This window comes from Elgaria multicarinata, chromosome 1 (genome assembly GCF_023053635.1).
Source record: "Elgaria multicarinata webbii isolate HBS135686 ecotype San Diego chromosome 1, rElgMul1.1.pri, whole genome shotgun sequence".
NCBI classification, from domain to species: Eukaryota; Metazoa; Chordata; class Lepidosauria; order Squamata; family Anguidae; genus Elgaria; species Elgaria multicarinata.
Window position 1 is genome coordinate 108,409,241 of NC_086171.1, and position 16,462 is coordinate 108,425,702.

Sequence of the window (16,462 nt, forward strand, 5' to 3'; positions counted from 1 at the left end):
TGTCACCCTTTCATCTGTCCCAACACATCACTCTACCAGCCTTCTTCCCGAATCCTGCAACACCTGTTGAGTCTTCATTACATACACTTGATGTAAGAAGAGCTCTTGCTTTTTATAAGGCTAGGACAGAGAATTTTAGGAAAACAAATCAATTGTTTGTTTGTTATGGGGAGCCTTCTAAGGGACTCCCTGTGTCATGCCAGCGATTATCACGCTGGATTGTAGAGACAATTGAACTTGCCTACTCTATATCCAAACTAGAGCTGTTGAAGCCTGTGACAGCTCACTCTACTAGACCCGTCGCAACATCTGTTGCCTTCAGCAGGGATGTTCCCCTGACAGAAGTCTGTAGAGCTGCAACGTGGTCCACTCCGTCCACGTTTGTTAGACACTACAGTCTGGACACTCGTGCGAGACAAGACTGCTCGTTTGGGAGGACAGTGCTCTCGGAGATTCTCAGATGATGCACCAACCCACCTCCAAAGGTATGTCAGCTTGCTACTCGCCCATATGTGTGATGCATAGAGACCACAATGAAGAAATGCAGGTTGCTTACCTGTAACTGTAGTTCTTCGAGTGGTCATCTATGCATTCACACAACCCACTCACCATCCTCACTTGGTGGTGTGAAACTTACAATTGACACGGTTATATGTACAACTTTACTTTATTTAGTATACACTCATGTTTATGGGGGCACAATGTCGGACTCCTGTAAACTGAGGTAAGAGCGGGAACCCCAGGGACATGCGCAGTAGCGTGGGGGAGGGGTTCCCGCCAAAAACATTCCACTTAGCTATAGAAGGTTCCGTTCGGTCTCTGCGCAGGCGCAAAGCCCATATGTGTGAGTGCATAGATGACCACTCGAAGAACTACAGTTACAGGTAAGCAACCTGCATTTCTCAGGCAGCCGGCTCAGGTCGACTCAGCCTTCCATCCTTCTGAGGTCGGTAAAATGAGTACTCAGCTAGCTGGGGGAAAGGCAACTGCGACTGGGGAAGGCAATGGCAAACCACCCCGCTACAAAGTCTGCCAAGAAAACATCAGCGAAAGCAGGCGTCCTTCTAGGAGTCAGCAATGACTCAAATGCTTGCATGAGAGGTTCCTTTCCTTTTTCCAGATCCCTTTCACCACTGAAAGGATCCTTTTGTAGGGGAATGGCAGGAAAAAGAGAATCTTGTGACAACTTAAAGGCCAACAAATATATTACGGTCTAAGCTTTCATAAACGACAGCTCACTTCATCAGATGCATGAAGTATTATCCTGAGTTGTTGGTGAGGGGTGGAATTATAAACATTATTCTAATTACCAATATGTGTCTCATATACATACACTTAGAAGGATAACACTTCATGCATCTGATGAAAATAGTTGTAGTCCACAACAGCTTATGTCAAAATAAATTTGTTAGACTTTAAGGTGCCACAAGATCCTTCGTTGTTTCTGGTAATTCTTTGGAATTTGAGCATGGCATATTTGCTCACTAGCAGCTCTTGACCGAATAAAAGCGCTGAACTTAATTTTTAATATCTTAAGATCTAAAGGCAAGTAAGAATCCAAATTATGCATGTTTCAAACTCCATAATTTTAAAAACAATTTTATTGTGCTGACTGGCTGCAGGATAATAATGAGTATTTGGAGTTAAAAGCCCTAGGGTTTTCTTCACTAAATGGCAGTATATGTTTTCCCTCACACAGAAAAATGCAACACAATTTTGTGCTGGTGGGGTGGAGAAATAAATGTTGTTGAATATCTCAATTAAAATCCCTTTCACTTGGTAATAATAAAAGGTAAAATAACAGTGAAATCCTATGCATGTTTAGATAGGGAAAAAGAATTCCACAACTCCGAACATTCCCCAGCCCACTGGCTAGGGAATTCTGGGAGTTGTAGGACTTTTTTTCTGGCTAAACACACCTTGGATTGCATCTTAATATGACTTTTGCATAACATGCAAATTATAAGACCTTTTCTTTTTGAGCACCACCATGATTTTTTAACAAATATTTTCATTACTAAATGTATTCTTAGTGGTTTTTAAAGGTGCACAAGTATATAGAAGAGAGAGAGAAGTAAAGGAAACAGGATTGCCCATAGTCTATGTGAGGTGAAAGCATAATGCAACCCATTTAGCTATTTCACTTTCTGTCTCTTTAAAGATGTGAATGAATGTAGGCAAAATGTATGCAGACTTGATCAGCTATGCAAGAATATGCGAGGTGGCTATAAATGCATTGATCTGTGTCCAAATGGAATGACCAAAGCAGAAAATGGAACATGTATAGGTGTGTAGGTTTATTTACCGTAAACTATGGGTGCTACCATATGAATTTCTGTGCTTTGTTTAGAGAATTGTGTGGGGTCATGGCGTTCTCATCTTCCATTTGTAACCCTGCTTCTATCTTATTTTTCACCAAAAATATCTGCTAGGGAGGGGAAAATGGAACAGCTGATCATTGCCTTTTGATTGATAGTGCTAGGAGCCCTGGATCTGGAAGGACCCTACAGTAGAGAACCAGGAGACCAGCTATTTCAGTAGTCTCCATCTTGTGCCATCATGACTGTGAATATCAGTCATGAACTACTTTATGAATAATGTAACTCATACTTTATAATCATGAATACAACTTATGAACAGTTACATGAATCCATAATGGTCACAACACAAAAACAAATGGAAACTCTTTTACTTTTTATTGGACTTTTAATGCTTCGGTCTTCTTCATCCCTTGATGGGGCTGTTCACATAACACACTAACCCTGATTGAGTGTGGGTTGTTGGTTGAACCATGGGTTAGTGTGTTGCCTGAACCCAGGATATTTTCCACAGGGTGGCTTGTTAACCATATAGTATGGCTTCTTAGCCTCCCTGAATAACCAACAACAAACCATAGGTTCTCAAGGTGGCTTGTTTGAGAAAAATAACCCACACTGCATAGTTAACAAGCCACCCTGTGGAAAATTTTCTAGGTTCAGATAACACACTTACCCACAGCTCAACCAACAACCCACAGTTCAAAAACAGCCCACACTCAACCACTGAGCATGGGTTCGCATGTTGTGCAAACCCAGTCAGTGAAAAGTAGTAGATTGGTGGTGTATACTGACTTGAAAGAATATGGGAAGAAGAGCAAATGAATAAATATAGGATACTTTAATTCCCACATCCTGAGAAGAAATTCTGAATGGGGTAGTATACTGTTGCAGCAGAAAAGTATAAACTCTTGGAAATGGAGGAATTAAAAATGTCATTTAGGAAAACTTTGGGTGATCCTGGGAGAGAAAGGGTTGGATGCAGATTTAAGTGCATGCAATTAGACTGGTGGAAGTGGCCTTCACTGCCCCCTCTTTCCTACAGCAGCCTTTCTAGCCCCCTGAAAATGCTACAGAGAGGGTTTGGGGACCCTGCTAAATGGGGTTAGCTGTGGTGCAGTGGGGAAGGGCAGATCCTCAAAAATTATGCAGGGGAATCTTCTGTGAGTGGAGCCCTTCCGTTAATTGAGGCTCTACGTCAGGAGGAAGAAATATGTGCGTTTAAATTTCCATGTACTAGTACTAGTTCTACATACTTTTAAGACTTCCAGAGGGATAGCCGTGTTAGTCTGTTGCAGCAAAAATAACAAAAGGCCTTGCTTGTGCTCCTTGACAGATATTGATGAATGCAGAGATGGTACCCATCAGTGCCGATACAACCAGATTTGTGAAAACTCACGAGGAAGCTACCGGTGTGTATGCCCAAGAGGGTACCGATCCCAGGGAGTTGGAAGACCCTGTATGGGTAAGTTAGAAGCAGGAGTTGTATGAACATTAGTGCCATTCTGGTGCTCATCATCTGCTTTTGGATGCTACTTATGCTACAAAAATGGTTCTAGTTGATATACATAGGGTGACCATATGACCAGATTTGCCCGGATTTGTCTGGGTTTTTGATGGCAAATCCAGGAGGGGAGGGGAAATCCGGATTTCCTCCTCGCCAAAGAGCAGCTCTAATGGGAATTAACAAAAATGCTTATAACTCTGTCATTTTTTAAGATAAAGACATGAAACTTGGCACAATGGTAGCTCTTAGGAAGGGCTCTAGACATACCAAATTTGAAACAGATCCGTTCATCCATTGATTTTTTAGGAATTTTTTAAAAATTGAGGTTTTAAAATTATTATTTTTAAAATTGTCATTTTTAAAGTTAAAGAGATGCAACTTTGTACCATGGTAGGATTTAGGTAGAGCTTTAGCCACACCAAATTTGAAACAGATCCGTTCATCCATTGATTTTTTAGGAATTTTTTAAAAATTGAGGTTTTAAAATTATTATTCTTAAAATCATCATTTTTAAAGATAAAGAGATGAAACTTTGTACCATGATAGGATTTAGGTAGAGGTTTAGCCAAACCAAATTTGAAACAGATCCGTTTATCCATTGATTTTTTAGAATTTTTTTTTAAAAAATGAGGTTTTAAAATTATTATCTTTTAAACTGTCATTTTTAAAGATAAAGAGCTGAAAGTTGGCACCATGATAGCTTTTAGGTAGAGCTTTAGCCATACCAAATTTGAAACAGATCTGGGGCCAGTAGCAAACCCTGTTAACAACAACAGCAGCTTGCAATGAGTGAAGATACAGTCAAAAAAGATATTTCAGGGAAGGGGAGAATGTAACACACAGAGTATAGCAAAAGCTTCAAAGTACAGCAAAACCTACAAAAGTAGGAGTGAGTGAAGTTAATTTCAGATACATTGAATCTCTCACTTGTCCTTTATTTCAGTGATTTTAACGTTAAGATGTTATGTGGAACAGATTTGTCTTAAATGTGTGCTGTAAAATCAGACATGTGACCAAGGCTATGTTCGCCCCTTTGGAAACCTTTTTGGTTTCCAAAATATGGTCACCCTAGATATACATCTTGAAATCAGCAGGTTCTAGAGACAACTAAACAGACCTTAAATACCTCTTACTGAAAAGAGATATTAAAAGAATGGCTGATTTCAAATGCACAGAATTCATGGGCAGGATCTACACTACTGCATTAAAGCTCTTTAAAGCGCTTTATAACAGCTTTGACAACTGTTGGGGCCCAGGACACATTCCATATACAGTTGTCAAAACTGTTATAAAGCGCTTTAAAGCAGTGTAGATCCGGTCCTGGTGAATGTGGCTGGTAAAATAAGTTTTATTACACCAGATAGAGTAAACTTGCATGTATAAGGACAATGGAAGTGCATTTTATGAAATGCATGTTGCAACATACTCAGTTCAGGACAAATCCTAATTTTGCACGCTTCCTTATTACGTTAGGTCCTTAACAAGTGGCTAGTTGTCCCCAGAGAGGTTCGCTTGGCACCTACATTGTTTTCTTTCCGTCGCCAGCTGAAGACCTTTTTATTTTCTCAGTATTTTAACACCTAATTTAACTTAAATTTAAACTTTGCTGTTTTAGTCTCATCTTTTAACCTATATTATTTTTTGCTGTGTGGTTTTATTTATTTATTTATTTATTACATTTTTATACCGCCCAATAGCCGAAGCTCTCTGGGCGGTTCACAAAAATTAAAACCATAATAAAACAACCAACAGGTTAAAAACACAAATACAAAATACAGTATAAAAAGCACAACCAGGATAAAGCCACGCAGCAAAATTGATATAAGATTAAAATACAGAGTTAAAACAGTAAAATTAAAATTAAAATTAAAATTAAGTGTTAAAATACTGAGAGAATAAAAAGGTCTTCAGCTGGCGACGAAAGGAGTACAGTGTAGGTGCCAGGCGGACCTCTCTGGGGAGCTCATTTCACAACCGGGGTGCCACAGCGGAGAAAGCCCTCCTCCTAGTAGCCACCTGCCTCACTTCCTTTGGCAGGGGCTCATGGCGAAGGGCCCCTGTAGATGATCTTAAGGTCAGGGCAGGTACATATGGGAGGAGGCGTTCCTTCAAATAACCTTGCCCCAAACCGTTTAGGGCTTTAAATGTCAATACCAGCACTTTGAATCGTGCTCGGACCTGGACTGGCAGCCAATGATTTTATTCTGGTTCTGCTTTTTATATTGTATTTTGTATTTGTGTTTTAAATTTGTTGCTTGTTTTTATGCTCTTCGTGGTTTTAATTTTTGTGAACCGCCCAGAGCGCTTCGGCTATTGGGCGGTATAAAAATGTAATAAATAAATAAATAAAATAAAATTTTACGTGCTGCATATACTCAGTGCCATATGATGCAAACTTACAAGCAGACTAGCTATTTGAGGCCCAAGCTACATATTACGTTGTTTACATAGTTTTCTGTTGAGTGCAGGATTTTTCTCACAAAAATAGCCAGTGAGGATCAGGACCCTGGTATTGTGGTGGTGGTGGAGAACTTCTAACACTTTCTCTCTGGTGCAATCCCTATCCATATTGGTCCCCCCACCACCACCACCACACACACACCTACTATTTGCATGGGGGGAAGCTGCCATTGAACGTAATGCTACTTTAAACACTGGCAAATTAGTTTCATGTGTGTTTTACATATTGATCGTTCTAATATTAAAAAGGGGGTTTGACTAAACAAATGTTTTATATTAAGCATGGCTTTAGCAGTATAACAGTGTGGCATGCTTCTTTCAAAGTTCTGCTACAGACTGAAACACTGCATCTTTAAAACCGCATTGCTATACTTCTGTCATGCTTTCAATTTATTTTTCAATGTCATTTTTTAATGGCTGGAAAGAAGAGCTTATAATTTTATTTATCATATATATTAATTAATATTCTATGACTGCCTTCTCTGCTAAAAACCCATCAAGGCAGTGTACAACAATTAAAACAATAAAACCTTAAAACAATAAAAACAAGAACAATAAAAACATCAAAACATTTATGCTACTTATTTTAAAAATTGAAGAGATGCATCTTTACACCCTTTCTAAAGGCCTAATTTCTTTTTAGCAAGAGTAAGGAATTTACAGTGCAATCCTATGTAAATTGTGCCCATCGCACCCAGTGTGCAAAGTCCCAGGAAAGTGTGCAAAGGATTGCAGTCTCAATTTTACATTAGAGTGTGCTCACATTTCAATGCAGGTGTTGGCAACTGCTGAAGGAGATGTTTTGGCCTGTAATTCTCATCAGACCTAGCCAACATGGCCAATGGAAAGGGATTATGGGAATTGTAATACAAAACATCTGGCGGGCACCTGGTAGCTTACCTCTGTGTTAAATATTTAGAAAACCTCTCAGGGCCTGGGACTGGCAATCTTAGAAAATCTTGCCTATGGAAAAACCTAGAGCAAATGGAAATCCACCCAGGCCTCTATTTTGCTTATTGTATTTATAGACAATTTAATTTGCCTTTGTTATGCAAGAGAGTCCCTTTGTTATGCAAGAGCAGGGCTAGTCTGTGTGTGTGTTTTGGTAACCAAGACGATTACATGGTTTTCACGAACCGTTTCACAGGAAGACTAATGCATGCAGTGTGTGTAGCCCAGCAAATCTGAGCTTTGTGATTTCAGAATCACGTTTGTAATTTCAGTTTGTTCCACAGACTGATGTGCTTTTTTGTGTTGTTCTTTTTCCCCTCCTTCCCCTTGTCACATGATGTGTTGCTTTGGAATCATGTCCCATGAGCAGACATTAATGAATGTGAACAAGTGCCTAAACCTTGTGCATATCAATGCATGAACAGCCCTGGCAGCTTCAAGTGTATCTGTCCTCCTGGACAACAGATATTAGGCGATGGCAAATCTTGTGCCGGACTGGAGAGGTTGCCAGATTATGGCACCTACTACAATACCTATAACTATGCTCAGTTCTCCCCCATGAGAGACTACTATCGACCTCAGCAATATATCAGGGAATCCTCCAGTCTCTACAGCTCCTACACAGAGTATAGCAACAGCAGAGTTCCCATCTCCAGGACTAAAAGGAATGTTAGAGAGACTTGCCCTGAAGGCTATGAGGCAAGAAATAACAAATGTATAGGTAAATGTCACCTACAAATATATATATATATGTGTGTGTGTGTGTATGTGTGTGTATGTGTGTATATACTGTATAAAGAGAGTGATAATGCATATTTTCCTTCCTTCCCTCCCTCCCTCCCTTTCTCTGCTGTTCATTCACTGTTAGATGCTTTTACACACTGATGTGATGTGTGATTTTATGGGATGCACTATCATACTTGTTTATTTATTAAATTAATTTACTTCCTTTCCATTAATATGTAAATTTCAAATAGCTGGAAAATATTTTGCCAAGCCCCTAACCCCATCTTGCCAGTATTATATATTCCATTTATTGCCAGTATTATATATCATATTATCAGTATTATATATATTTAAGAGCAAAAATTAACTCTAATATAGACTGCAGACCTAATACCTTTGTTTATGCCAAAACTACTCTTGACGTCAGTGGGTATGGGGCAAGAGAATGTTTTAAAGAGACTGCTGGGTTTTGGTATACTGGAAACATTATCATTGACCGAGATTGAGGGCTGTCCATTAAGGGTGCTGCCACTTTGTTAGGCACAGAGGGCTCATCTACACCAAACAGGATATCCCACTATGAAAGTGGTATAATAGAAGGCAGGAGCCACACTACTGTTTTATAGTGGTACTGAAGTGCACTGACAACTGTTGGGGCCCATGACACATCTACACCAAGCAGGATATAACACTACGAAAGCGGTATATGGTATGTGACAATGGGGCCCAACAGTTCTCAGTGCACTTCAATACCACTATAAAACAGTAGTGTACGTAGCTCCTGCCTTTTATATACCACTTTTAAACCACTTTCATAGTGCAATATCCTGCTTGGTGTAGATGAGTCAAGAGAGCACACACACACGTTAACAAGTGAGTAAGGGCAAGGGAAGCATGTTAAGTAGCTTTACCTGTGCTTTTTACTTTAAAAAAAAATGGGGCGGCGGTGTGGGGAGTGTTAATCCTTTGAACCATGTATCCAGAGAGGCAGGAGTAATAGTGGGAGGATTTAGGTATATGAAGTGAACTTGTCTTGAAGGCCTCTGTGCAAACTCTCTTGAGCAGGGGTAGGCAACCTTTTTGGGCCTTGGACACATTTAGCCATTTCAGACACTGACTTGGGCACCACCACAAAATAGCTTCCATAGGAGGAAGCCACCATGACATTGCCTGTACACGACAGAGGTGGTGTCTGAGCCCCAACTCACTAAACAGCTTATTTGAACCCACAGTTATCAGCACCATTAGAGACCTATTTCACAGCAATCTGAGCTGCTGGTAAGAAAATGGTTTTTTTAAGGGTGGGAAGGGTAGGATAACAAGAAAGATGCCTGGGGGTACATTGGTGCCCACAGGAACCATATTGACTACTCCTGCTCTTGGGAATGAAAGCTGAGACCAGGGTGTCACTTCCAAATTGGCAGCTGCCTCGCATCAGGCAACACTAGGAGTTCTCTCTGACTCTGGATTCACTTCACATGGGGAGGGGCACCAGCCAAAATGGAAATGCTATGCAAATGACTGTCCTTCTGCTTTTCATCTGGGTGGTCTCACTCCCTACACAAATGTGCAGAAAAAAAATGTTAAGCTCAGGCAAACAGTAGTGTGTGAGACTGTTGTGACCCTACACAAAAGTGACAGTATACTGAAAAGGCCTCCAACCAACTGCAGGGCCATCATGGACGCACTCCCGTCATGCAGATAAGGGTGGAGTTGGCTACATTCAGACTACCAGTTGGCTATCCCTGCCTTTCTACATAAAATCGTGCAGAACCGCAATGTATTCTCCACTGAGATGGATGAGAATATCAGACACCTTGACACTATTGATAAGACAGATGATTAGGTCCATGCCTCACTTTCTCTCTTATTCATTTACACACATATTCAGCATGATGACTGCACCAGATGAGCTCAAAACATAATGCTTTCCACTAAATTCAGTTCTCACATTTAGCTGAGATTCATTTGGTGAGGTCCATTCATGTGTGAATTTATTTACTACAGGTGTCCGTTTCCATCACTGATAGCTTGTTTTAGGACAGGTCTCTAGAATACACTTATTGATCATGGGACATGTAATACAACTGAGAGCTGCACATGTTCAAGTAGAAAGAAGCATTGAAAAATGAATAGGAAATCTTTTCTCTACTGCCTTTTAGAAACATGATTTCATGTGCTGCTCACCATCTTCTGGTTAGTTTTCCCTAGGCAGAAACAGTGGTGAGAGCCTGGAAGTGACACAAGACTGAACCAGTGCTGGGATTGTTTGTTTACTTATTTCATTATTTAAACATTTATTAGCTGCCTTTCTGGACCAAGTCCAAGATTTGCTTCTAAGGGTGCCATTTAGTAAGTGCAGAGGGAGCAGTCACCCCTGACATACATACATGCACACACAACACCTATAGGCTATATTTATAGCCAAGTGGTGTAAATAAGCAAATTGTCTGTAAAGAAAGGTGTATGGGCTAATGGCAAAAATCCAAATAGACAATCTTCTTTGAGCTGAAGTAAGCTAGGGTGACCATATGAAAAGGAGGACAGGGCTCCTGTATCTTTAATAGTTGCATAGAAAAGGGAATTTCAGCAGGTATCACTTGTATATATGGAGAACCTGGTGAAATTCCCTCTTCATCACAACAGTTAAAGTTGTAGGAGCTAGACTAGAGTGACCAGATTTAAAAGAGGGCAGGACACCTGTAGCTTTAACCATTGCGATGAAGAGGAAATTTCTGCAGGTTCCCCTTATATACAAATGACACCTGCTGAAATTTGCTTTTCAATACAACTGTTAAAGATACAGGAGCCCTGTCCTCCTTTTCATATGGTCACCCTAAGTAAGCAGATGATTAATGGCAACCTGTTAGGCAACTCATCCTTTCAAATGGTGGGGATGAGGTAAAACAAAAATGAGCTACTTTGCGTACTCATCAATTGAGTTCTTAACGGAAATGTAGAAAATATTCCCCTAAGAACAGCAAGCATTTAGGTACCATCAGCATAGGAGGGGATCAATAACTGTGGGGCCTTGGCTCACAATCCTTTCCCTATATCTCCCCACTCCCCATGCATTCCAAATGCATACTTTCCCTGACTTGCTTCCAGTGAGGTGTCTCCCAAAAAATCTAAGGGTGAAACTACATGTTACATCCATTAAAACAAATGGATCACTTTTTGCCAAAGCAAATTTTGTAGGTGTGGCATTCCTGAGCGGGGGCCCTTGCTTCCTTTTGAGAAAGCAGAAAAGAAAGACATAACTGCTGGCTACATCTTCAGAGTAACACATAGTTTGATCAGGCTGCAGGGATGAGGATGATTTACATTTCAATTGCCAAAGCTATCTGGGTGGTTTACAATATATTAAAATCTTAAAAGCACAATGAAAAACTCAATACAAAAACAATTTAAACAATATTGGTATGACCAATAGTGGCTCATCTCTGGTACATGTTTGGCGAAGCACATGTCTCTGATCATATTTAACATATACAGAAATGCTAGAATACCTGTATCTTATGTTGTAAGATATATTATCAAATGAAAGCCCTAACTAAAACTATGCTGGTGATTTTAACCTTCCCCTAGTTTATAAATTCTAGCATCTTGACCTTATGGGTTGAATTCTGCAGTTTCCCTACAGCACCCACCCACCCCTAAAAGTTGCCAAATCCTGTAATAAATAGTGTTGTCTAATTTTCTGGGTGTAAGATGCTGAGGCTGAGCTCATTGAGGGTGTGAGGGAGTCATTTGTACCCAATGAGAGATTTCCCCCTGGAGAGCCATATATTAGACTAGCAGCTCCCAGAAGACATTAATGAGATTGGCTTTGGTAATTCAGAGCCTTCCATGCCAGCCTTTGGAGGTGTACTGACTTAATTTTAAACAATTTGCACCACAGGCCTCATCCTTTTGCCTTCCAACTTCTAAAGTGCAACCCTAGGGTGCCTGCAGACCATTTCTATAACTGAAAGGTATCAACTTTAGATTCTGCCTGGTTTGAAGGATTTGACAAGAAATACTTGTCTAATAGTTGAGGATTCTTTTTTTTTAAGTTACATGTAACGAAACCTGAAAATTTTTGAATGTGACAAGATTCTTCAGAGTTACTAAACTGCAGCATCTAGAAAACATATATAAAATAGCCTGACACATAAACCTTAGGGAATATCTCTCTCTGTGTAAGAATTTGATTTATTTTCTGGAGTCTTGCCTCAAAGAGGTTTTTCAGTGTTTGTCTCCACTCCTCTGTATTTTAATGTTTGGTTTTCTGCTTTTTACAGATATTGATGAATGTGAGAACAGAGATGCTTGTCAGCATGAGTGCAGAAACACCTTGGGAAGTTACCAGTGTTTCTGCCCAACTGGTTACCGGGTAATGCCCAATGGCAAAGCATGCCAAGGTGAGACCATACTTTGGTAAAGTGGGAAATTGTACAAGAAATGTAACATTTTCACCATTGGTTCAAGCTCATAAGTACTTGGAAAACAGCCTTGTGGGAGAAATTGGATAATCATGCTTCAGCTGATGTTGAGACAAATGTATGGTAGGTAGAAAATTTCCATATTAATAATATCAGTGGTGGGCTTTTTGTTCATCCAAACGGAGCCTATGATAGTTTATTCAGGGTTGTCTTTTAAGGAGGGGTGGGCTGTACCCTCTCATACACAGTTTCAAGGACATCAATACCACTGGTCAATTGATTGGTTCTAGAGCGATCTAGCTGGTTTATTATCCATGCTATTAAGTGTGCTGCTACTAAGGAGAGGAGGTCAGTTGCAATTGGCAGTGTGATGTTGGGGGCAGATTGAGGCATAGGATGACTGGAATGTACTTTAAGTTAGGCGTGGTAGATTTCAGGTTTGCGGGTTCTAATTTGTTATTTCCTCCCCAAACACGAAGGTCTACGAACCAGAGCCCGCCACAAAATAATGAGTGGGGGCAAGGAGAGGAACAGGATGTCTCTGAGCACGGAATTAGCTCCCCACTAGCTTTCTTTGTTTCAGCAGCATAATATTGGGGTGGGGGTTGTTCTTGCTAGTGAGACTGTGACCTCCAGTATGGCAAGGGTACATTGGGCAGCCATAAACCCTGGCTGATCTGCTGCAAATCATACAGAGACCTTCCAGGAGATCATATCTTCTGCCCTCACCTGTAATCATTGTTATCAGAAGCAATTAACTGGCCTTATCTGATGAGTTTGCATACCAAAACGCCATTAGTCTGTTTGCTTACAATAGCAAAATGTTTTCCCCAATAATAACATTGCTGCAGTTATTAAGAAACATCTTTACCTATAAAGCTGAAAGCATGTGTGAGGGATGTATGTCCAGAAATATTGTTCTCCTTCTACCTGACTTTCTCCAACTGCCACTTACCCTGCCCACCATTCCATTCTAGCCTCAGCTATCAGTCATTCCTCCATTCACTCTTCTGCTTCAATGGTATAGTCAGACTTTTACATAAAAATCATGAATTTCATTCAGTAATTCATGCATCTATCTTGGAATATTGTGGTTTAGTTATAACAAAAAAAGGACGCAGCATAAAAAATCTCATCAAGTTAAAAGGAAAATAAAATAACAATAATTCCCACTTGGCATTGGAAAGCCATTAATGCAGTCACTCGGCAAGCCTGCCCGGGAAAAAAGAAATCGATAAGCAGGGTGCCAAAATTAAGAAGGCCCCCTTTCCAGTTGTCTCCCACCACACCTCAGACATTGTTCAAAGATTAACGTTATTCAGGGACCTAGGAGTATGCCTACAACTCCCATTATTATTATTATTTATTTATTTATATAGCACCATCAATGTACATGGGTGGAAGGGAAGATTTATCGGGCTTTGGAGGCCATCATCTGGAAGTGGCTCTGAAGGGAGAGTGCCTTGGGCCAGATGCCTTGGTTGCAAGGCACCATTGGGAGTGGGAGGAAGGAGGATCCAGCTCTAGGCCCACCAATGACAATAAATGAGCTGTCAGTCAGTCAGCCGGTTCACTCATGATCTACTTATGGGCACCACTTGTGCAGTGCAGCGTGAACCGGCTTGGTCAGACTTTACTTCCCATTAGCCTTGGCAGTAGGATTCCCTTTGAGCAAGTCAGGCACTGTGGTGAAAGGCATGCTGGGAGTTGTAGTTTTCATTTTCTGTGGGGACAAGGAAAATGTCCGGTGGCTTCTGGGGGGCAAGTGCCCAGCCCAGCCCCAGTGCTTCAGTACAGCCTCTTGCTAGAGCACTTGGTGGGTGAGAAGCATGGGTGCAGGCCTTCGACCTGGCCCCCCTCAGAGGCTTCCCAGCACCTGCTGAAAGCCCCGAGCAGAAGATGGTTGAGTGGGCCACGGAGAGCTACAGCTTCAAGCCGGCCCTGGACTGTGTCGGGGTTGTCGTGAGGGTGAAAGCGCAAAATACAAATAAATTTAATTCATTTAACAGTTAACTCACACGCCTAGCAGGCGTACTACTTTAAGACAGACATGTATCGTAAGGGCCCCCGAGCAACGCTTGGGTATATTAGCTAGTAAATATAAAACCAACACAACTATCTTATTACACTGCCTTATTGCCATTTATTATTGAACGAATGCAAGAATAGGCCTTTGGAACATTCCTGAACTTCGAGATATAGTGCCTAAAATCCTAGTGTCTATGTGTGGGAAGAGTTTTGAGTTGTTGTTTTTACTGTGTATCTGATAAAATATTTCTTTTAATCAGATAGAGACGAATGCTTTGAACAGAACATCCACTGTGGACCAAACCACATGTGCTTTAACATGAGAGGGAGCTATAAGTGCATAGATACACCTTGTCCTCCAGATTATCAACGAGATCCTCTTTCTGGGTATGTTTTATTTTCAACCCTCTTAGTTTTTCCAGATTTCCTTTCAGACAACATAGCATTGCAAACACGTACATCGCACACACATATCAGAGCTTCTTCCTTCGAACTCCTCCCACAACTGGAAAGAGCTCAAATTATATTCTGCCCAAGTTCTTCCCATGTTGTAACACTTCTACATGCAGAAGTTTATCACCACCATAGCTGGTGCCAATCACCACTCCAGTTAACGTCCTAAGGAACTCCTTGACTCTTCTGACTTCGGTTCCATGAATCTCTAGGCATAATTCAAGGGGCTGATTTTTAAGTTATAAAAGCATTTAGATTTCAATCCTATACACATCTACCTGGGAGTAAGTACCATTGAACTCTATAGGACTTACTTCTGAGTAGGTGTGCATAGGACTGTACTGTTAATAGCTTGTGTCATTCCTTCCTTTATATCCCATTGAGATTTCTAAGAACAGCAGGAAAGCTACCATGAATTATAACTATCCATAACTCATGTCTGCACTGCAGTAATATTTTAGGAATTTATTTAAAATACTTATATCCTGCCTTTCTATTTAAAAAGGCAGCTTATCAAACCTGAAATCATTAGTAAATCCTTTAAAAATTACATCTAGTGAGGTGTTATTAGCTGCCCTATACTGGGGGACTTTTTTCACTGAAATGTCTGTCAGAAGCACCAAAAGGCCACTTTATTTTGCCTGATCTTTGGTGGGCAGGCCTGATTGGGAAGGAGAGTAACAATTCTTCTATTTAATTTGGCTTAAATAGTTGTTTCTTGCCTCATGTTTTTGGCTAGCATATAAAGAGAGTGATTAAAAAAATCTCTCACAATGCTGAGACTTTTCTCTGAGGGCTGTAACAAAACAGTCTATGCCTGTTTCCTTGTTATAAGGAAGCTGCCAGAACTGGTACCGTTCAAAAACAGGGTTTCTCTTGGGCTCACAATAATTTTTGAATGCAGCAAGGGCTTCTTCTAGTGCGTTACTTTCAGGATCTGCACAGATATTAGGAATGTTGTTGTAAATTTCTAAAGCCTTTTCTCCTACGCAGTGCAGCACTACAGCAATTTTGTAGCCATCTGACTCTTCCTCAGCTTTTGTAACTGTAGTCTCTGTTCTCATTTTCTCCAATTTTCTCTTAAGTTCCCAATAAAGCTTAGTTCAGGAGCTAAAATGCTCCATCTTTTCTTCCAATATGGGGGTGGGCACTAAAAACCCCTCTTCAAGTAGCTTTCTGAAAAGGATAGTCCACTTCTGACACCACGTGGTATCCTTCAGGCATAGGGTCCATAGGAGTGAGCTTACCAGCTCAGCCCGCTGCTTGCCTCAGACCTAGACTGCCAGGCAATAACTTCAGAGCTTTTTCTTTGATGGATTCCTTTATTAAAACCTCCTGAATAGCAGCATACCAAACTCTTTGCAGCAAAGCCCACCACAAAGAGCATGAAACAGAAGTCCCACCCAGACCTTGGATGAAGACCTAGAGACTAGCAGCTGCAGACCTCTTAAAGGTACATTCGCATATCACACATACTTTAGCTACAGGGTCGACTAAGGCCCAAACTAGATGCTAAGGGGAGGTGCATAGACACCACCGGCATGCCTCTCACTGGTAACATGTGACACAACATTGGCCGGATCTACACTACTGCTTTA

At 40.8% G+C, this 16,462-nt stretch overlaps 1 protein-coding gene across 1 annotated transcript in view; it reads left to right on the forward strand.

Moving 5' to 3' along the window:
* Window positions 1-16,462, forward strand: part of HMCN1 (hemicentin 1) — a 291,005-nt gene that overhangs the window by 273,240 nt on the left and 1,303 nt on the right. Inside the window, exons 102-106 of the mRNA XM_063134738.1 lie at window positions 2,162-2,287; window positions 3,652-3,780; window positions 7,604-7,954; window positions 12,243-12,362; window positions 14,672-14,798. Of these exons, the coding sequence (XP_062990808.1) occupies window positions 2,162-2,287; window positions 3,652-3,780; window positions 7,604-7,954; window positions 12,243-12,362; window positions 14,672-14,798 (853 nt within the window). The remainder of the gene's footprint in view (window positions 1-2,161; window positions 2,288-3,651; window positions 3,781-7,603; window positions 7,955-12,242; window positions 12,363-14,671; window positions 14,799-16,462) is intronic.